At 60.3% G+C, this 22,000-nt stretch overlaps 1 protein-coding gene and 1 long non-coding RNA gene across 24 annotated transcripts in view; one reads left to right on the top strand and one right to left on the bottom strand.

Moving 5' to 3' along the window:
• Positions 1 to 16,392, bottom strand: part of Kcnq2 (potassium voltage-gated channel subfamily Q member 2) — a 51,562-nt gene extending 35,170 nt beyond the window's left edge. For 6 of the 23 annotated variants that reach the window (XM_004841064.4, XM_087197934.1, XM_004841066.4 and 3 more), the window contains exons 1-3: positions 15,946 to 16,379; positions 963 to 1,053; positions 94 to 220 (exon numbers count right to left, since the gene is read on the bottom strand). In XM_004841064.4, coding sequence (XP_004841121.1) covers positions 94 to 220; positions 963 to 1,053; positions 15,946 to 16,241 — 514 coding nt within the window. In that variant the 5' untranslated portion in view covers positions 16,242 to 16,379. Of the gene's footprint in view, positions 1 to 93; positions 221 to 962; positions 1,054 to 9,067; positions 9,352 to 15,945 lie in introns of those variants that run through there. The other 17 variants (XM_087197923.1, XM_087197924.1, XM_087197926.1 and 14 more) reach the window with 8 other exon arrangements.
• Positions 16,393 to 16,489: 97 nt separating this feature from the next.
• Positions 16,490 to 21,967, top strand: LOC147822149 (uncharacterized). The gene is made up of 3 exons (XR_015445983.1): positions 16,490 to 17,091; positions 17,239 to 17,379; positions 17,825 to 21,967. It is a non-coding gene; the product is annotated as an uncharacterized LOC147822149 (long non-coding RNA).
• Positions 21,968 to 22,000: the final 33 nt, after the last annotated feature.

Below are 22,000 nucleotides of genomic sequence, written 5' to 3'. Positions count from 1 at the left end.
AGCCTGCTGTGGCCAGCACAGACACCAGCACCAGCTTCCTCCAGGCCACCTGTCCCGGGGCCCGCTCTGCTGATCCCACCCCACCGGCCTCACCGATCACACAGAATGGCTTCCGGGCAAACTTCAGGCGTCCTCTCCAGCCACGGTACCGGCAGCAGCAGCCTGCAGCCCAGATCCGGACAAAGTACTCCACGCCAAACACCACGATGGTCACGATTTCCTACAGGGGAGGCCACGGCTGAGGGCACCGTGAGGCTTGTGGGGGCACCAGACAGCCACGGGAGCCTGGGAGCCCTCCCTGAAGCCCCAAGGGGGACCTGCAAACTTAGCCCCACACCCAGGGGCCCCATCCGAGCCAGCCCAGCAGCAGGGCTCCAGCCCCTGGACACGTGTTGGGCCTGAGGACCATGGTGGGGCCATCTCCAGCCTCCCCACCTAGGAGGGCAGGGACGTCTGCCTCTCCAAGGCCCGGTCCTATGCCCTGTCTGTGATCTGCACTGGGGGAGGGTCCCAGGCTCGGTACTGGGCGCCCAGCTTCTACCCAGAACTCAAGGCAGCCTCAGGGCAGAGCGGCAGGGCGGGTGGAGGCATGTCCTTTCTGGGTATCAGTCTCCCTGAAGGGCCACCCTCGTCACCAACAGCAATGCAGAAATTACACTCCCGTTGCCATTGCACCCGCCCCTGCCCCATCTCTGGGCTGCTGTGATCATCAGCCCCTCAGCCAGAGTACCTATGTCTGCTGGGGAGCACCCCGCACCTATGGGGGGAGGGGCCACCTGGGCTCCAGAGGAACGGGGGCGGGGGGACATGGGAAGAGCGACGCAGTCACTGACATTCTCCCCATGAGGGGTCCTGGGGCCGTGGCCGGGGCAGGGCGGGGCGGGAGGAGGACCTGGGCAGGCAGTGTTGGGCAGACACCAGGCAGCCCTGCCCCTTCCCGCCCAGCTGTGCGCAGGGCTCACCAGGATGTAGAGGGCTCCCTCCGAGCTCTTCTCGTACTCCTTGATGGTGGAAAACACAGACAGCACGAGGCAGGAGAAGACCAAGAGGAACCTGGAGGACAGCGGTGAGGCACGGTCAGCAGCCAAGGACACGGGACACCGCCCACCCCAGCCAGACGGCAGCAGAGGCCCCACCACGGGGCGTAGTCCATGCTGCCCTCAGCCAAGCTCCACCCGTCCGACCTCAGCCCTGATGGCTTCATGTATGGAGACGGCCCGAGTGTCTGCCCACCAACAGCGACCAGACCAAGAAAGGGGCCAAATCCACGGGCCGGGGGCCAGAAGCAGCCAGCCTTTCTCCTGGTATGCAACCATCTCCTGGGCTCAGCAGCAGAAAACTCCGCCGACTAGATCCTGTGCTCAACAAGAACTCTCAGATCATCTTTCTGACTTTGCCCTGCCTGCCAAGAAGCTCGAAGTCTTTCTGTTTCTCCTTCCTTGTGAGTTCGGGGGCCTCATCCTCCACCTCCTAGGTGTTACAGTGAATTTCCTAATTACCCTCTACCCTCCTGCCATTTAGAGCCTGGCTCTTTCGGACCCACGAAACCCTCCCACGGGCTCTGTGCCTCCTTCATGGCTGTGCGGCCTCTTCTGACCAAGGTGCATGTGGACTATAACACAATTAATTCACTTCCTGTTGTGCACAGTGAGACAAGAACAAGTCTCACGCGCCGGGTCCTGGTGCCTGCCTGACAATGAAGATTTCTCAGAGGTGGAAACACAGGCTTTCCCAGGAAGAGAGTGCGCTGCTCCACCGTCAGCAGCCCACAGCGGACCCAACCTTGGCCTGCTGCAGAAAGCTCCCCAGGCCCACGTGGGGTCCCCTCTCCTGGCCGCCCACGGTCGCCCCCAGAATCTGAGTCAGTGGATTTCCTTCTACACCTGTTCCACTCAGTGAATTTACCGTCCTCACCCAAGGCCTTCAGACACCTGTCACACACAGGCTCCCCCAGCAGGCTGCAGACAGGAGACCCTGAGGCCCTGCCAAGGGCACCCCAAGTGGCTGGGTGAAGAGGGCTAGCACAGCAGGAGTCTGCACACCCAGTCCCAGGACGCCAGCCCTCCCTCCTGGAGCCCAGGACGGCTCTGCAGCTACGGGCACAGAGGAGGAGCTGTCAGCAGCAGCTGCTTGGGGGGCAGTGGCTCCTGGGGCCACCTGCTTTCTCCAGCTGTCCACCTGCGACAGGAAGGGGACGCCTTCAATGTCTGGTGAGCAGGTTGACGGCGTGTGACCGGCTCTGGTGGGAAGGCATCGAGGGGAGCCTCGTGTCCCCCTGAACCCAAGGGCTCTCGTTCAGACAGTGGCTTGGAAGGACCAGGAGCTGCAGGAGAGGACGGAGCCCAGAGCAAAGAGCCCCTCATCAACCCATGCTACCAGGCTGGCTCCGGCCACACCAGCAAGCTGCTCTGTGCCTGGCCTGGCCTCCTGAGCCCACCCCACAAGCCCCACCTCTGCCCCGTAGGTGCAACCCCCACAAGCCCACACCCTGAAGTCGGGCCACCCAGGGGTCAGATTTCCTCCACACGGGGTCTCCCTTCTGGCCCCTGACCAGGCCCTGATCTCTCCCCTGGACAGTCTGCCTACAGCTGGAGTTTGACCACAAGCTCACTGTTCCCTGGGGAGGCACCCCTCCCAGGCACGCTCTGTGAGCTGAGCAGGCCGCCCACACTGCTCCCATGTAAAATCCACTCTGACCCTCTCGATGCCCTTCCAGAATGGAGGGGAGCAAGGCCCAGCCAACTAGTGCAAGCAGCTTCAGTCTCAGTGCCTCTGCTTTGAGCCACCCGAGAAGAGGGTGGAATTCAGAACCCTTCCAACCTCTTTCCCTCTGACATGAGGGAAACATGCCTGAAGATGAAGTTACAAGGAGAAGACAACAGTGGAGGAGTTGAGAAGAAGCCAAAAGATGCAGCTTGAGCACCTGGAGCCAGCCGTGCCTGAAGCCCATTGGACTTCCAGGTAACATAATCTCATTCCTTAAATACTCTGGATTTGTTTTCTGCCCTTTGCAAAGAAAAGATCCCTGCCCTTACCAGGCTGTGATCAGCTAAATGACAGGGCCAGGGCCAGCTCTGAGGACTCTGACTCACGACTACCATACTGTGCTCATTTCCTGTTCTGGCCTCTGGCTACTGCCTGTGAAGACAAGCCATGCTGAATGTGGCATAAGTAGCCCCAGATCAGAAGGGAAAATAAATCCTTGGCATGTGGCGCTGGCTGTGGTAGACCCCACTCAACCCACCAGTGCTTCTGTTTTCTTGTAAGAGCCCTTGGGGCTGGGAATGTGGCTCAGTAGTAGGCGCTTGCCTCGTGTGTTGGAGGCTGGGGCTCTGTCCCCAGGACCTCCCAGGGGACCAGCATCAGCGTGAGTGTGGGAGACCCCAGCTTTACCGCTGGACCCCGGGAGGGAAGTCATAGCACCAGCCACCACCTGAACCCCAGACCAGGACGGGCAGGGACAGCAATTCAAGCAAATCATGGGCAGCGCCTGACACAGTGCTCAGCACATGCCCACCCTGCACCATCACTGCTGGCCACCTCAGCCCAGGCACCTCAGGACCCTCGGCCAGCGCTGGTCTCCCCTGTCCTATCTCACTGGCCATCCCTCACCAAGGATTGACACTGTGGAGGCTGTCTGCTTTGGTCACAGCCACCGACCTATCCACCGCATCTGAAGGTGCAGAGACCACTAGGCAGGGGCTCCACCAACTGACCATCACAGGCTGCCAGAGGGCAGGGGCCTCAGAAAGGACCAGCCAGCGGACTCAGCCGAGGCTCCACCCATGCAGCCAAGTCACCCTGACCAGCATCCGAAGCAGGAGCACAGGCGGCCCATGGGGCGGCTACTGCGCAGGCAGGGAGGAGACTGCAGCCCTGCCCAGGCCACTGCACCGGCTGCATAGCTCAGGAGCAGCTCCTCAGCAGGATATAAAGCAGAAAGAGTCCACGCACACAGTGAGCCAAAGGGCACAGCTCCCCCCGAGGCAACCCCCTGGCCCTCAGCCAGCTCCACCTGCCCAGGCATTCAGACCACGAGTGCCCCGGTGAGGCCCCAGGACCGTTCTAGGCCACACCCTCATGTCTGCCCATAGCAACACTGGCCCTGAGCAGGCGTTCAGGGCAGGGTCAGCCCAGCACACCAGAACATGCTCCTGAGCCCTGAGGAAGCCAGCCGTGGCTCCTGAGCCCCGAGGAAGTCAGCCGAGCCCTGCGGAAGCCAGTCGCGGCTCCCAGGCCTGCTCACTGCCCTCCCTCATGGACTGACTCCCAGCCAGATGTGCTGGCCTGGGCCCCACCCACTCCTGGCCCCTGAGGACAGGGTCCCCACGTGCCCCAGCTCTGGGGTGGAGGTGCTGGTAGCAGGTAGCAAAGGCTCCGAAGGGCCTGCTGGTAAACAGAGCACACAAAGAAATGGTCATTTCAAAACTGCAATTAATTTCCTTTGCTCATTAGCCAATTTATTCCATTAACTAAGCCCTAAAAAAAAAAAGTGCAGACATCTCGTGCCTCCTACAAGTGATTCTGCCTGCCTGGCAGTGTCTTCTCCCAAGGACGCTCCTGGTCCTGGGCCAGGCCCTGGGGAGAGGTACAGGAGAGGCGCTGAAGGACCCTCCACCCAGAAGGGGCACTGGCAGCTCAAGGTGGGAGCCAGGGGCCCCTCGGCTTATCTGCAGGATGAAGAGCTGGCCTGGCCACACAGCCCCAGGGCCAGGGAGCTCCTAGCAGAGGGGACAGCTAGCAGGTTAGAGCCCCATGAGCAGGCCCAGAGGGAGGCAGCTGGATGTGTCTGGCCAGACTGGAAAGCGGGGCAGGAGGTCAGGGACAGCCCCAGATTCAAACACCAAGCCCATGGCCTATGTCCAGAGAGGCCAGCTCCTCACACTCTGCAACATCCCTCAAAGCTAGGAAGAAGGAGGCTGAGGTCCCAGCTAGGCCGGCCTCTTCACCCTGCTCCTGAAGGGTGGTCCGGCATCCAGAACACTCCAGAACCCCTGAAGACAGGCCGCATGCGCTGGGCCACAAGGTACATACGGACTTACAGGCCTTCCCGGAGTTGGTGGCCAAGATGCATGGCGCTCCACCCAGCCAGGGAGGCAGCAGGCTTCGGCCTCCCCACCCTGGCTCCAGAAGCCACCGGAAAAGAAGTTTCCATTCAGTCTCACCCCTGAACCACTGCTGGAGGCCCCGGAAGAGGAGGCAGCACCGGGCTGTAAACCCCAGCGCCTCCCCCGGGCACAAAGACTCCAAGGGAGAGGGCAGTGTTTGTCAGCCACGGCCCTAGCCCAGGACACACTCAGAGGAGAGTCGTGGCTCCAGTCAGCGCCTGGCACTCCCTGCCCGGCCCACAGTGGCACCCCACATGCCCTACACCCGAGCCCCTTTAGATAAGGGGACCCTAAGCTCTGAGCCTACTGCAGCTCTACTTCCTGCCTCTCCCCTGCTGCCCTGGCCCTCTGGCCTCTTGGTGCCCAGGACAGAGGCCTCAGTGATGTGGGATACTTCATGGAGGTCCAGCCCCAAGCCCCAGCTCAGGGGAGGAGTGCTGGCACAACAAAGGAACAAGGTGGGGGACAGCGACCCTCAGACCCTTATCCCCTTCAGTCTGAGCCAGGGAGTGAGGGGTCAATGCCTCCAGGGCCGCTCAGCTGGCCGCCTCCTCTCAGTCGTCTCTCCTCTGCCCTGCTGGCTGAGTTCCAGCTCCTGACCCACACAGGAGCTGTGGAGGACTGAGCACCCTTCCCTTCCCCTCTGAGGCAGTGCTGGGTCCCGTGGGCTCAGGATCTTCCACCAGGGCCTGACCTCGTGACTACCACCCAGACTCGGAAATGGGCCCTCAGCTCACTCAGTGGGGCTGGGTAAGGGGACAGGAGCCCACAGCCCCAGGAGGCGCAGGCTGGAGACCCCACCCGAGCTGGCACACAGCTCCCCAACCCCACACATAAGCCAAGGCCAGGGAGCCCCTGGAAGGAGGAGGCCTTTCCCATACTTGAACCCCAGGAACTGGCCAAGCCTCCCAGGGTCAAAGAAAAGAGGCCTCTGGGCAGGAGGATGGGTGCTTTTCCTGCAGCCCAGAATTACAACACAAGGGGTTTCGAGTCTAATTCTGTTAACAGATTCAACCTCAGCACGCTTTGCTGGCAGTGGTTGCCAAGGAGACAAGCATCACAAGCAGCTGATCCCCAGCCCAAGATTCCCAGGGCCAGCACAGGGGGAGGCAGGGATCTCAGGTGGCCCAGCTACTCCACCCAAGTGTGAGGCACAGGCGACCTGGCACCACCCCACACTCTGATGCACATTCAGGCCCCAAACCACAAGAGGCCACCAGGGAGGCCAGGTCTCTCTGGGGTCCAGAGCAAACAGACTGCCCACCTGGTAGCAGGAAGGACCTCACTGTGCGGAGGACCTCAGGCTACTGCCTGAGCTCTGGGCAGACACAAGACACAGGCTCCCTTTTCAAACAGGACCCACGTGAGTCCCAGCACACCCCTGGCTCCCCAGGGCCACCCACCCGCCTACCCCATTAGGCTGCAGCCAGCACTGCTGCCTGGAATCTAATTTCACCCTAATGAACTGCCCTGCTGCCAGGCCCACTGCCACCTCCAGTCGGGCGAAAGAGGACAGCAAGGGCTGACAGCTGCTCAGCACAGCCAGGACTCGAGGCACGACCCTCGGTCTGCCGGCCAGGTGGGGCGCAGGCCACAAGCCACCCAGGGAGGCGAAGCCTCACACCATGGCCCATTGCCCAGCTAGGAAGCATGCCCTGGGGGCCCAGTCCTGAGAGGCGACTCGAGGTGGTCCAAGAGAGACCACCCTGCCTGGCCCCACAGGTGCTCCATCATCACCCCTGGCCCCACAGGCCAGCTGCTGGCTCGGCATTCAGGGGCCCCATAAACGGCCTCAGCTCCCACCAAGCCCTTTATCAAAACTCAGGACGAGAGGCGTTCCTGGTGTCCTCTCAATGTCTGCCCTGACCCCAGGATGGCCAGCGCAGGCTCTCCAAGGCGGCAGGGCTGCAGAGGTGCTGGAGGTCGTGGTCCCACCCTGCCCCCATCAGAAGCCCAGGGCTCACAGGGTCCCCAGCCCCTGAGGAGCAGCCCCCTAGTGCTACGTGAGGACCACAGGGCTCTCCCCAGGAAGGCCAGTGTCTGGAGCAGCGGCACTGGGAGGCGTGGACCGTGGAGGGCTCCAGGTCTGGCAGGAAGCCTCCACTCGAGCATAGGAAGGTGGCTCCCCAGGTACTGCTTCATGGCTGTGTCCTGCCCAAGATCCCTGGAGACAGCAGTTCTGTGTGGCTAATTACTCCCATCGGTCACCACAGGTGCAGGACACAGACACAGAGATGCTGGGCAGGGCCAGCTGTGCTCCCCCTCCCCGGCTGATGTTGCATCTCAGGCCACCCTCCCCACCCCCGCTCACAGCCCCAACCCAGGGCTCGGCAGATGGGGCCCTGCCCTGGGGACCAGCAGAACAAGCACAGTGCTAACACAGGAAGAGCCAGGAGCAGGGGAAGCCTGGGGCGACTGCTAGTGGGGCGGTGTCTTTGTGGGGTGATGACAGTGTCCTGAGAGCGCTGGCAGCTTCGTATCATGGGGAGACACTGGCCATCAAGGCATTGTTCACTTTGCACACTGGAGGATTTCACCTCAGTTCTTAGGTGAGTAAGGGCTGGCTGTCCCCATCTGGGGCACCTCCCTAGCGGGGTGGGCACTGCTCCATTATCACAGCCTTGTAGCAGGACAGATGCAAGTGGACAGCCTGGCACAGCACCCAGCCTGGTCCCTGCCAGCCTCTGTAGCGCTGCCTGTCTCCAGCAACAGAGGGCTGGCCCCAGACAGGCCTCACACTGACCCAAGCCCCTCCGGGCCGGCCCTCTGGCTCATCACCCTCACCGGCCTCCCAGATGCACCAGATTCGGCTGTCAAGGACAGGGCCACCCTGACACCCACTCACACGGCAAGCAGATATGCAGGATGCGGAACAGCCACCTGTACAGGACTCGCCTGAGGACAGAAGGACACAGTGGGGGTCCTTGCACAGCGCACTGTCCCTGTCAGAGGCAATAACAGTGTTCATGGGGGCTGGGCAGAGTGAAGCGGCCCACGGGGTGTGACACACCTTGACACGCCCAGACAGGCCAGCCACGACCCGCTAGCCCATGAGGAAATCCCACCATACAGGCAAAGGCAAGAGCCTGAGACATGCACAGGGTACCGAGAAGCCTGGAAACCAGCCAGGAAGAACAAACGCTCTTCCTCGAGTTTTCCAGCATTTTCCCACTTTCCTGCGACTGGCATGCATTATTTTTGTAATCAAAACTGAATAACAGCCATAACCAGTGTTCCTGTAAGATGCAAAGCGAAGCTGTCCACACTCGGAAAGACCATGCTGCCTGCCCTGCTGAGGCCCAACCCTCAAGTTCCTCCCGTGCTACCAACTCAGCTCTCAGTCGACTCAGCTGAGCTCCAGGGACAACAGCGAGACGCTGCTCACACCCTGCCCGGGAGAGCAAGGCCTCCCATGTGTCTGTCTCAAGCCCCTTCCTTGCCATCAGCAGTGGTGACCCAAGGCTCCTTGCACGCATGTGTGCACATGCACGTGCACGCACACACACGCACACACACGCACACTCTGTGGGTGAGGGTTGGGGCTCGCCTACCAGAAGATGCCACTGGAGGCTCGTGTTCAGGACCCCGGGTAGCGCCCCGGAGCCAGCCTCGCCCTCCTCCCTTCTTCCCTGGCCCAGTCCCGCCTCCGGGGATGGGGAGCAGCAGGGGGCTTCTCCATGTACCCTGCAGCACCCACACCCGCACTGCCTGCAGGCGCTTCATAAACATGTCACCGAAGGCAGTCTCCACACACCTGACCGAGGAAAACACCAGCCGGGATGAGAACATCTTTAGAGTAACCAAACCTGGACTCGCCCTGGCAGGAAGACGCCTGCCAGGGACCTTGTGGAGGCAAATCCCAGAAATAGCCGGGGTCCATTCACAGGCACCCCACAGATACGCAGCAATACACCAGCGCTGCAGGCCCGGAGAGGGCATGGGCACCTCCCCACGCTTACCGTGGGACCCGCCAGACAGACGAGGGGCAGGCGGAAGGATAGGGCAGTGCTCGGCACACAAAGGCAGGAATGCATGCCCACATCTCTGGAAGACAGAAGAAACTGAGAGCCCCGGCTGACTGGAGGAGGCAGGGCAAGGCTGGCACTCGCCCTGGACATGCTTCACACTCCTCTGCCTCTCTGCTGTGTGCAGTTCTTCTCTGGACTTGGACCTGTTCTGGAAGGAGAAGTGAGAAGGGCCGGGGCCCTGCTACTGGTCCTAATGACCTCCCTGTGTACAAAGGAACCTCGTACCCCACCCGAGCCCCCACTTCCCCGACCTGCCTCCTCCAAGTGGACCCCATGTAACTGGGCTGAGTCCTGCTTGCACCAAAATCTGCCCATCGACACAGAGCAGCTGCCACTAACCCAGGCAGAGTCTGGGCCCATGTGTGTCCACCACCAGGCATGGGCGCCTGCAGCGTGGCTCAGAGCCCCACGTGTGCAGCAGGACTGTGTTAACCAGTGCTCACCCGGCTCTCCCTCCACAATCCCTTCCAAATGTGCTTTCCAAAGTTCACCCTGTTCTTGCTTCCTGAAGCTTTTCCCCACCACCCACAAACCTAGGGCCCAAGAAGAATTCAGTCTTTTCCTCCTCACCCTGTAAACATTTTTCTGAGCCTAAACAGAAAAGCAGCTCTAAAGTCATGAGGTCTCCACACAGGGCAGGGCTACAGGTGCATGGGAGAAAGACCAGGACCCGGCAGCCCTCGAGGCATGACAGCCCAGGAGACTCAGCGCTCCACAGACAGGACCTCACTGCAGCCAGGCAGCCTGGGCTCAGCACCTAGCGACACCTGCCAGGCCACCTGGAGGCTCTGCAGACCCGGACCCCAACCAACTCCTGCTGGAACGTCCCGGAACAGCAGCTCCTTTGGACATTGGCAAAACCATTCCCAGGAATCCAAAAAACATAAAGACCTACTTTTGTTCCAGCTGGGTGACTGGCAGAGCCCAGTGACAACCAGCCTGGAGCATGTCTGGAGCATATCCTGCCTCTCACTCCACATCCTCACTCCCTCTGCAAGAAGCTGCCGGAAAAGCCCTGGCCCCGCCTACCAGCAGCCCCTCCCTCTGGCCAACTGCTGGGGAGGGGGAGCTCCAGGCAGCAGTGGCCAGGAAGAGCGAGGCCCCTCCTGAATGTGTCACCACCCAGCACCAACCCACATCGCCCTCCCTCCCTTGTCCTGCAAGGGCCCCTCACCTCAGTAGCGCTCGGGATGAAAGGATGAGAGGAATACAGAATGCCCAGAGGACTGGTCATCTTACTCTGCACTGAAGCCATGGTGCCTGGCACTCTGGGCACAGAGCAGAGCCATTCCCAGCCCTGCTCAGGAGAGGCATCTGCCAAGATCCAGCCCCTGGCAGGGCCACACCTGCCTATTCCCAAAACAACTCAGAGTCTCAGAGAGCTGTGAACAGGACAGGACAGCAGAAATCAGCCCACTGTGCACAAGGGACCCACTGCGGGGCCTAGTGGCTGAGGGGTGTGCAGGAGCTCAGCACGTGAGTCCAGGGACGTCTCGGCCATGGCCTGGTGTAGTACATGAGCTCCGGGAGCCATCAGCAAACTCGTCAGAAAGCAGAGCTATGCTACGGCCAAGCAGCAGGAAGTCATGCCTGGCAGGGTGTCCACACTCTGCCATCGCTGGTCTTACACAGTGGGCTCAGCCTCCCCAGGCTGTGTCCCAGTCGAGTCATCAGGGGCTGGTCAGACGCAGGCTGCTGAGTGGGATCCAGATGTCCATGGGGCTTACGTGGCAGTTTTCTCATGGTTTTGAGGAGCTCACTGCTAAAACCTGCCCACGATGGCATTTTCTGAGCCAAAACCATACCCCTCCTGCACACCCTAACCTGGAGAATGCTGGAACACATGCCACTCTCCTCCCAGCACCCCGGCAGACACAGGCAGGCCCTCTGTCCTGGACAAGGGCTGGCAACTGTGTGGCCGGCTGCACTGGGCAAACACACAGAGGTCACTGATGCTCAGGCCCTTCTGACACTCGGAGCCTGGGCCTCAGGTCTACACACACAGCCTCTTGGTGAACAGCAGCCCAGACAATCCATCAAGGCCCAGCCACTAGCTGATGGGCCTGCGAATTTGGCAGGGGCTTGGATGAGGGGCAAAAGGCTGAGAGACACCATCTAGGACAGGCCAGCCACTGTCCCTGCTCGCCCTCCACACCCCGCCCAGGTAAGGTCTCATTCTGCTGGACTTCGGTGATGGTCATGATCACAGCAGTGAGGCCTGTGACCCTCAGCACATAGCATGCCTCGAATGAACTTAACCGCGTCACAAGCAGACATGGGAGCCGGCATCCAACCCCAGAGCTGGCCAGCAGAGGAGGAGGGCCAGCCAGGGCCCGTGGCGCCAACCCCGGCCACCATTCCTCCCTGCAAGGTGACTCAGGGCCTCTACCCGTCTCCACCAGTTACACCCCCAGAAGCAGGAGTCTAGCAGGAAGAGGTACAGGTGGGCACACCCTCGGCGGGGAACAAGGCCACCTCTGCTCCGACACACTCCTCCCACCCAGACACTTCCACCTCTAAGGCAGGCCACATTTATCCTGGAAAACATTCAGAATGGCCCACAGCAGGAAGTCTGCCTGGGTGCTGCTGGTTACTATGTGGCCACGGTCCCCACCACAGGCCCAACTTCCGCATTAGCTTCCCCTCACGCAGGGCAGCAGCTACCAGCCTAGGACCCAGCACCCTCCTCCCTAAAGGGAGCCTTCTGCTCTCCTCTGAGCAGAGTCCAGGCCCAGCCCTGGCCCCAACATCCCATCCAGTCCCAAGGGGATGCTCCAGCGACTCAGACCACAGGGGCCCTCCACCCTTCCTGCAGCACTGCAGCTGTTCGTGGTCAAGACCAAGACCCAGGGACAGCACCCTCCACAAAGCCCCCCAAAGAGCCCGTGGTTCTGGAGACTGGCCTGCTTCCCTGGACTCCACCAACAGTGTGCAGTGGACCTACTGTCCCCACTGTGACCCCTGACGACCAGGCCAGCCCAGTCCCTCCTCTGAGCAGCCGGGGGTGACACCCACCCCTGTGGGGGTGGGCCAGGGCCAGGTCAGCCTTGTGCTTGTGGACATTCAGGCGCTCAGAACACTGCTCAATCGGTGTGCTGTGTGGACCCGCAGTTGGGAGGTGGCCAGCAGAAGCCTATGTGCTAGCAGCAGGCTGTGGACGAGAGCACTGGCTAAAACAAACTGGAAGAGCAGGGACCACACCATGTCCACCACCAGACTTGGCCCTCAGTCAGGACACTCATAGCTCTTCGGAAGCTCCCCAGGTTCAGCACATTCAGGCTGGAGTTGGGCCTCCCCCCACGAGGCCAGCACGGGGTGGGGGTCCGCAGAGTCCACAGCAAAGGCCTCCAGGCCTGCTGGCCACAGCGTGTAGCCTCCTGCCTCTCTGTGTAGACTGCTTTGTACAGACTGACTTGCAAAGAATCCTATGAAATTGAGGTTTTCTGCCCACAGAACTTCCTGCCTGCCTGATAATTACTTGTTTTATTGACTTGCAGCAATAAAAATGTGGAAATTTACTCCACAAGTAATCAGAGTGATTAAAAGTATTCCATCATTTTGCAGTAATTTCACTTCAAATTAATGGTGAGGGTTAGAAATCCTGTGAGGAGGCTGGGGAAGTTGGACAAGTCCAGGCCCGGACAAATCCAGGTTTCCCTGGAAACCACAACTCTTTAAGGCATTTTCACTTTTTGGGGAATCTCCGTAAGATTCTCCAACTCCTCAATCGATAGGCATCACCTCCCCAGGAGGGCTGCAGGAAGGCCCGGCCTGAAGACGCTGAGGCCTCCATCCTCTGTGCCCGGGCCCTGCAGGGGCCGCCTCTCCTTCCTGAGTTGGCAAGGCCCGGGCCTGCACCTGCCCCTCGAGAGCACCCAGCTGAGACAGGGGCACAGCTCCCCACGATGCCTCAGGGCAGCCCGGACTCCACCAAGTAGGTTACCCAGGGCCAAGCAGGGAGCCCGAGGCAAGGCCCTGACCCCAGACTCTTCTCACACCACTGTGGAAGGGGAGTGTGACTGGCAGCCCAACAGCCCCAGGCCCTGCCACCTCAGAGGCCTCCACAGGGCAGCTGGATGGGGGGGGCCTGGAGACTGCCCCAGGAGCCTGGCCTGTGAGGTGAGCCCAGTCCCCAGTCCCCAATGCCAGATTTTCCATCTGGCCCAGTTTCAATGCCCTTGCCTCCTGGCCACTCAGTGGATGAGATGTTGGAAGCCCAAGCCATCTGTACCTCCCAGCTCTCACCTCTGAAGCAGAGCCCCCAGCAGTCTGCTTATGCAGAACAACTTTTCCCAGCCTCAGTTTCCCCATTACACCACTCTGGCAATTGGCAGTGAGAAATAACCAAGGCCAACACAACAGGAACATCCCAAGTCTCGTTCCCTTTCCCTCTGCTACGACCGCCCAGCTCCGCATGCACAGTAGGCAGCACGAGTGAGCCAGGCGCTGGACTCAGTCTCAGAGGCACCCACAGTCCTCACCCCCAGGGAGCTCCCAGGGCAGCCCCATGTGGACACACCTGCCTGCTCTGGGGCCCTTCCTGTGGCCCACATGCACTTTGGGAGGGGTGGGAGGTCAAGCAGGCTCTGCCCAAGCAGCACCCCAGGCTGGGTCGGCCTCCACAGGCTCCAGAGGCTCCTTCAGGAATGCTTGCACACAGTGTGCAATGGTCTTGCCTCTGCCAGGAGCGTGTCTCAGGACCCTGTGGCCAGTGCACCTGGCTGACCATGCCCACCAAGCCCTGCTCTGGGGCAGATACACTCTTCCCAACCCTGGACAGCAGCTACCCACTCCCCAGGAATGCAGCAGGGATAGCTGAGAGGCTGGCAGAACTCAACCTCTCAGAAGACAGAAGGAAGGTGGCCCAGGAGCACCCAGCACTACCCAGGCACAGGACTCGCTCACATCCACACTGAGCCCTGGCCCTCACTGGCTGCCCCAGAGCCCAGAGAGAGACACGGTCTTCCTTATTAATTAATGAACAGACCAAATGGGGCCTGATGCACACCATGGGCCAGTCTATGCCAGGCCCGTGGGCAATGCGGGCTGGCCACACTCAGGAAGCTCAGGCCATCCAGCCTCCTGAGCTGAGTGGCAGCTGGGCATGGAAGGTTCCACACCTGGGGACCTGGGGGATTGCTGATGAGTGACAACAGCTACATAAGCTGTGCCACCATGCATCGTGGGCCATGGGGTAGCCTGGAAGGCCTGGGCACCTTTCTCAGTTGGTCTTCACAAAGCCCAGGGTGGGGCCAGCTGTACCCACTTGCTGATGAAAAACAGGGGTCTGCAAAGGTTCTGAGATGAGGCTTGACTGACCCAGAGGCAGCTCCAGACACCTGCTCTAAACACTCTCAAGCTCCCTGCTACAGTGGTGCCATCTCCCCACAGCCACTGCTGCCAGGGAGCTGGAGTTCAGGAAAGTCTCTGTCCCCAGGAAAGGAGTGGAGGAGTGGCCTGAAGCAGGCTGAAGCAGGCAGCCTTGGCGGTGAGGGTCTCGCCCCTATAGCAGGCACGTCCAGGTGGTATGGATACAGAACCTGCATACATTCTGCTGCCCATTCTGGATGCTACAGCTCAGAGAAGAGACAGAGAGCAGGCAGCAGGTTCAGAAGGACTGACCAGAGCAGCCCCAGGAGCAGGACGTAGAGGGCTCTTCACCCAAAGGGAGCCCCAGGAGATGCCACCAGCCAGAATGCCCCCTCCCAGCCCACTGAACACTGCACTCTACCCCGCCCAGGGTGCCAAAGTCCCAGGTCAGGACCTGGCTGGCCAGGGCAGACAGGCAGGGAGGGAGCTGGAGGAGCCAGAGGACCATTAGGGACACACAGGCCCTTCTGAGCATTAGCACCAAAAAGCTGGACCCCGGGGCCCTGGACCAGAAAGGCCAGTCACCCCTCGGGGGAGGCAGGGATGGGATGCATGAGAGGCTATAGCTGTCGCAGCACCCAGCACTGCCAGGGAAGCCCCCGCCTGGGGCCTTTCCCCTAGGGCCTCTCCTCTCATCCCACACCCCACCACCTCACCTTCCAGGACACACACCCCGCAAGGTCCAGGGGGCACCTACCTGGGTGTTTTCCCATAATCCGTTCCTCGCTCCCACCCCAAAATGCCTGGTTCTCACAAAATGGCTGAGTCTCAAGCTCTCTTCCTGCATCCCTGCTTTACTGGGATGGGAGTGAAGCACCTCACACCGGGAGGCTGTGCACACACTCGCACTTGCACACGCAATATCACACGCAGACACCCATGTGCACAAGAACACGGTGGCTGCCCGCCAGCCCTGCCCCGAAAGGCTCAGCACCCTTCACCCAGGCCGGGGTGCAGGGGTGGACGCTTCGAGGCCCCTTCATCTGTAGGAGGGGTCCAGGGCCCTGAATGTGCAGGGGGTCGGGGCTGGGAGGGCGCAGGGGTGAGGGGATTCAGGCGCCGGACGGCTCAGACACAGAACAGCAGACACAGAACAGCAGCGGCCTGGCCCAGGGCTGGGGTGAAGTTAGAACCCCTCATTTCAGCAGTCCGGAAGCTCAAGGCGAGAGCGAGACGCTGGGAGGTCGGCGAGCGGCGGCCAGCGCGAGGCCAGGAGCCCAGGGCCGGGGCCGCGCAGCACCCCTCGCCGCCGGCCCTTTGTTCGGCACCGCGGGCCGCGGGCCGCGGGGAGGGGGGGGGGAGGGGCCGGGCGCCCGTACTGCCGCCCTGCGGGGGAGGGGCTGGCGCGACCCCGCCACACCTGGGCGCCAAGACTCCTTCCCGGCAGATTTCCGACTCTCTGCTCCAAGCGGGGCCTTTGCGCCCGCCCAGCCACTCACACGTAGGCGTGGTAGATGAACGCCCAGCCGCGGGGCCGCTCCAGCACGTTGTAGAGGAAATTCTGCAGCTTGCGGTAGAAGGCGTTGCGCTTGGGGGGCTTCCCGGCGCCAGCGCTGCCCGCGCGCGGCTTACTCAGGATGCTGCCGCGCTTGGGGGCCTCGGAGCCGGCGATGAGCAGCGCGCCGTCCCGGGTGGAGTCGGGCGCGCCGGGGTCCAGCCCCACGAACCCCACCTTGAGCTTCTTCTCCCCGCTCGGGCCGGGGTACACCCCGCCGTTGCGCGACTTCTGCACCATGGTGCCGGGCAGCGCCTGGCCGGGCGCGGGCTCAGCGGACTCGGCGGACTAGGCGCGAGCGGGGCTGCGCGGGCCCCAGCCCAGGCCCCGGGCCCTGGAGCCGCATGGCCTAGGCGCGGCGGCAGCGGCGGCTCCGCGCTCCTGCCGGGCCGGCCGCGCGCGCAGACGCAGCGGCCACCTCGCTCCGTGCGCGCCTCGGTGCCCGGCCCCGCCCCGTTAACCCCTGCGCCGCCGCCGCTCTGCGCCTGGAGGCGAGGGTTGGCCGGGAGGGCAGGCTGGCTGGACTAGGCGTCTGGGCCTCACAGACCCTGCTTTCTGAGTGGCCCGATTGTCCCTCTGACACAGGCAATACCATACAAGTAGGCGCCCGACCAGGCTCCAGGACGCCAAAGCCTGACAGGGTTGGACTCCCGCCAGCTGCGCCCCGGGGAAGGACACCGGCCAGCGGGAGAGGAAGGAACTGGGTCTTGCCAAGGTCTGGGCTAAGGTTCAGCCCTCAGGGATCTTCTACTGCTATCTGAGTGGACCAGGCATTTGGACCCCAGCCCTCCTCTGGGTGTGCAAAGAGGACCTGGGGAAGCTTCCTAAGAAGTAGCCTGGGCGAGGCCTGGACGAAGATCCTGGAAGGGAGGCCCTCTGGGGGAAGGGGCATTCCCGGGGCAAGAAGAAGGATGAGAGCAGTCAGAGAGGTGAGCCCAGAAGCCCCAGGTGGCCTGAACTTTGCCCTGCAGATCCAGAAGGAGCCTGTAGCAGGACAGAGAGCTGAAGCAACACAGACTGGTGTCACCATCCTGGCCAAGAGGGCAGGCACTGGACACAGCAGAGAGTCCCGCAGGGGAGAAGTAGGCAGGTATGCCGCCCTCCTCAGGGATGAGGGTGTTCTGGGAAAGGGACCCCCCCAGAACCTCCTGCCAGGAAGCTAAAGAACCCCATCTCTCAGGCCTTTGGGCTCCAAGCAGGGGTCAGCTCCTCGCCCTCCCACCCCCACCCTCTGCAGGCCTATAGGAGTCTGCTGCCCTGGGTCACCAGATTCTGTCCAGATACTTCCACCATCACCCTGGACCACGTGTTCCACTGAAGAAGTCCTCCTGAGCAGCAGGCACCGTCCTAACCCTAAGTGGCACTAACCCACTGCCAGGTCAGCCCTTTGCTATGTTTGCTCTTTGGTTCCCAGAGCTCATGGCCATAGATGGAGCCTGTTTCGGGTTTGAGGGTTTATTTGTCGGGGGTTAATTAGCCCAAACACATAAGGGCCAGTGGGCACAATGCTAATTTATCTATTATCTAGAATGTCAGAAGTAAACTGTAGCATTCACAGTTGCGTGCACCTGCCATGTGTGCACAGGACACTTGGGACACACTCCTGAGCTTCCACCTACCCTCCTCCATGCCCACCTTTAGTCATGGTCACCAGCAGTAAGGGAGCTTGCCCCTTCTGAGCCTGCCATGCCACCCCCGGTGGGCTAGGGGAGGAGGTGCCAGCCCAGGCCCAGAGAAGACACTGCTCCGCCTCTCTGCACAGGTCCCTGGCCTTGCTGACCGTCTTGGGGTCGCCTTCTTTTGCCCTCATTCTCATTCTGCAGAGGAACAAAGCAACTGTGATCAAATGTACAAACTGTGGAAGGCCAGGACCTCTCATTCTGTTAAGGAAAAGCCCCATGCTGGAGCCATCTGGTCTCAGGAGTCAGAGCAAACTGGGACCCACAGGTAGGGTCGGCTCACAGGGGAGGAGGGAAGGAATTGCAGTCACTTTAGCAGCGGCACAGGCTCTGAGGGGGGAGGAAGTTTTGCCCTCTGGGGGTCCAGGACAGTAGGAGATATAAATCTGCCCCTCTTGTCTTTCAGGAAAAGGTGGGGCCCATCTCTGAGGTTGTGGGGAGCCATCCACAGCTGCCAGTCTCTTCAGGGCAGCAAGGGTTGGAGCGGGGCTTGGTGGGGGAGCAGTGAATCTGCCGCTGTGACCCTGTTCTCTCCTCTCCCGGTGGTGTTTGTACAGGCAGTTTCAATGCATCTCAGAAGTGGGTCCTGCATCAAGGCTGAAAGCCTCTGCTTCCTGCATTTAGGATGTCCTTCAGCAAGCTGGTTCATTAATCATTTATGTGGTTAGTGTCATGTCTTGCACACCTGTGGGCCTCGCCTTGTCAGCAGTCTGGTGACCACTGTACCCCTGCCCTGAAACCCCAGAGAAGTGGGTCATAAAAACACCCAGACAGGGCAAATTTCATGCAAGCAACAGGAATTCCATTTCATTTAAAAATAGATGGGAAAAGCTTTCAGGCTCAAGCCATCTTTGCCAGGACTGCATCGACAGGATTCCAGAGGAAGAGTGGAAAAATTCAGATGCACATAAGGCCCAGCTCCAGCTAGGGAGAGCGCTCTCCCTGGCTTGGGCAGCAGCCGAGCGCCAAGCCGGGCGCTGTCCTTTCAGCACCCAGCACTGTCTGCACCTCCTAAGCTCGCAATCCCAGCCACTCTCCAGCCCTCTCCTCTGGGCAGGCACCCTCCCTGGATTCTCCTGTCCCACATCTTGGTGGGCAAGCTGGCAAGCAGACGCTGGCTGCTGCCATTTCAAAGGCCAGCTCAGAGTTCCCATCTGCTCCCCTGCCCCCGGAGCCCTCTGTGTGTTCCTTCTCCACCAGAAAATGCACCACAACGGGCCATGGCCACTGGCTTCCCTGAATAGCTCCCCCATACTTGTGTCTGTCTTGGCCACTGTTTCCTTGAGCCTGGGACAAACAGGGGCCACTGTGGCTGCTCAGGGAGGAGACCGAATCAAAGCCCTCTGGAGAGCTCCCTTACTAGAGAATCTTCGAAGCAACACTCTTAATGTTCCGGCCAGGGAGCAGGACTACTTCCTGGAAACCCACCATTCTGTAACGGCAACTGAGGAGGTCAGGACTCAGAACTTAAGGGAAGCAAGAGGGGACGAAGCCCAGCCTCCTGGAGCTGTCCAGGTGGGGCCACCAGCAGTACCGCAGGGAAGGCACAGTGCAGAATGTGTTTGGCGCAGGAGGAAGCAGCTCCTGCCTTGCAGCCCTGGGTCTTAATGCTCTTTGGACACACAGAGGACATTCTTTCTGTCCATGTATTTGGCCATCCTGAGTTCTGTGGGCCACCAACCTCCACATACAGCAGCACACATGGACACTGCAAAGCAGTTTTCCATTTCACCTCACTCACCACCCCATCTCCTCTTGGGAGAAAAGGAGACCCACCCAGTCACAGCACCCTGGGAAGACAGATGAGCCGGCAGAGCCCAGAAGGGAGTGCTCCACCAGCTGGGAAACAAGACTTAATCTGGGGAAATGAGGAGAGACAGGTTCTCAATCACTCAACCTGGGTCAGAGCTGTTGCTGTTTTAATCCTGTAATTTGGTCCACAGGAAGTGCCTGCCTAGGCAAAAGCCCCAGGTCCCCCCCTCCCCGCCCCACCCCAGGCATTTTCCGCTATTAGAGGAGGAGGGACTATCTTATCTAGCTTCTAGGGAGCAGCAAAGTGAGGGAAAGATTTAAAATATGAAGGCATTAAGATATGAAGGCATCTGCAAGTGCAAGGTCCTGAGTTCGAACTGCAGTACCAAACACACACAAAGATATGAAGGCAATTAATTGTTTTTAAACATCTTACATTAATGCCTATGGACTAAAGTCAATAGAAATCTAATTTATAGGTTTTTGAAAGGGATCAGAGCTCTCAACAAGCTCCCGACCCCCTGGCAAACCAGCTAAATGCATGGGGGAATAGACTTATATTTCTCAGCTACCAATGCCTGCTAAGGGTGCAGAGATAGCCAGTGACAAAGTAGGGAGGGAAGGTGGCCTGAAGCATCTGAGAGGGCGAGATTCAAGCTATAGCTTCTAGGCCCTGGCAGGAACTCCCCGCCCTGAGTGCTCCGTGGCAGCCTGTGTCCTTAAAGCCCACCTGTCCTTCCAGGCCCAGTTTCATGCATGGCACACAGGCACTCCACTCCACAGCTCTCTGTCATCCCTGTTCTGCTGCAGGTAAAATGTGAAGCAAACAGAGCCCTACCTGTGACCTGGTGAATGTGCTCTGTGGCCAGGTCTTGCCGCTGAGTTCTCTGTACCACACTCCCATGCCACACTCGCCTGTGAAAGCCAACCCTACTGCTTCCTCCAGGATCACCTCTGCCCTCATCCCAGTGCCTTTGCGTGGACTCTTCCCTCTGTTCAGAATAGTGTTCTCTCTCCACGCAGTGGGTGGTGCTGCCTCTTCTCAGGGGTCCTGCCTGTGGGTCCATGCTGAAGCAGGACCTCCCTGGCCCCATCATTCTCGCTAGCAGCTCTGGAACTCTTTCATCTGAGACTGTCTTTCACTTCTTCAGTTGCTCCCCTCCCTCTAAGTGAGCTCAGTGAGGGGCCCAGCCCACACAAGGGACCTGCCAAGGTTCAGCAATGAGTGAACTGTCACTTTGATGGAGAGCTGAGATTGTCTGCAGCCTTCAGCCAGTCGTGCCCTAGATGACAGTCCTGGGTTTGTGTGGCTTGGCCCGCTGGGGTAGACCCTGGGACTGGGCAGTGGAGCTCAGTGCATGGAGACCAGCTCCTGCTAACAGAGTGGCTGGCCACCTGCCCACACACGGGCTGTCAGCATCTGCACCCTGGCTGCTCTCCCACTGCCAGCCCAGGCTCACTTGAGTGCCTTGCTTGGCCAGATGTCCAGCGTGCTTTGGACAGAGCATCCATCCCAAGGCAGCAGGGCCCACTGGCTATCAGAGTTCCTGCCCCCACCTAGCCCCTTGCCCCAACAAGGTCACGAATCCACACCACAGGGATGATGCAGAATGGCTGGGTTCTCTAAGCAGCAGATCAAGGACACGCTGGCTGGCTGGATGCTAGAGCCCTTGCTGCTACCAGTGGCTCAGCCAAGGCAGCTTCACCCAGCCCACCCAGTACCAGCAAGCTCACCTCCCGAAGTTGAAGGGTGGTGGTACAGCTGCAGGGCATGGCCCCAGCACAGACCCTAGTGCACTCCCCATGAGGTGTGACCTTGAGCAGCCCAGGTGGCCACTCAGAGCTGTGCTGCACTCAGCATTTGTGTCCCCAGACTCACTCGCTGTAGTCCTAACCCAAAGTGATGATGCAGGAAGCAGGGCCTGTGGGGATGAGCAGGTCATGAGGGTGGAACCCCATGCTGAGGTCCGTGCCCTGCACCAAAAAATGCAGGGCTTCAGCTCCCTCTCTTTGCCCTCTGCCAAACAAGACCACTAAAAAGGTCTGCCAGCCTGGAGCTGGGCCCTCATCAGACAGTGGACCTGGCAGCATCTCCACCTTGGACTTCTGCCTCCAGAACTCTGAGAAATAATTTCTGCTGTTTCAATTCTCTGGTCTAAGGATTCTCCATCATAGCTGTCCAGCTGACTGAGACAGAGCCTCACAGTCCTTCTCTGAGAACAGAGTCGTAGCTCCCACTCTGGGGACAAGCTGGCAAAACAGCCAAACGTCCCAAGACAGCACCAGCTCCAAAGCGCAGCAGGTGTGGCAGGAAGGTGCACAGGCACGGGGATCCTAGTTCCTGGCCTCTGCACAGCCCTCTTCCTTGGAGTCTCAGAAGGCTTTTACACACAGCTTTTACAAAGCTTCCCATGGGTAACAGAGTGTGTGTTCATCCGTGCAGCTCAGACAGGCTGGCTCATCCCAGAGGCTGGCTCTGACCCCACTTCTGGTGTCAGTCATTCTCACCAGTGGTCATTCCCCCCCCCCCCCCCAGTAAACAGCCGGCATTGTCTGGAGACATTCTTT

Source organism: Heterocephalus glaber, unplaced genomic scaffold, assembly GCF_053883595.1.
Source record: "Heterocephalus glaber isolate CG9 unplaced genomic scaffold, H.glaber_assembly_v1.0 deba00001673, whole genome shotgun sequence".
Classification (NCBI taxonomy): domain Eukaryota; kingdom Metazoa; phylum Chordata; class Mammalia; order Rodentia; family Bathyergidae; genus Heterocephalus; species Heterocephalus glaber.
This window is presented reverse-complemented; position numbering and strand designations above follow the sequence as displayed.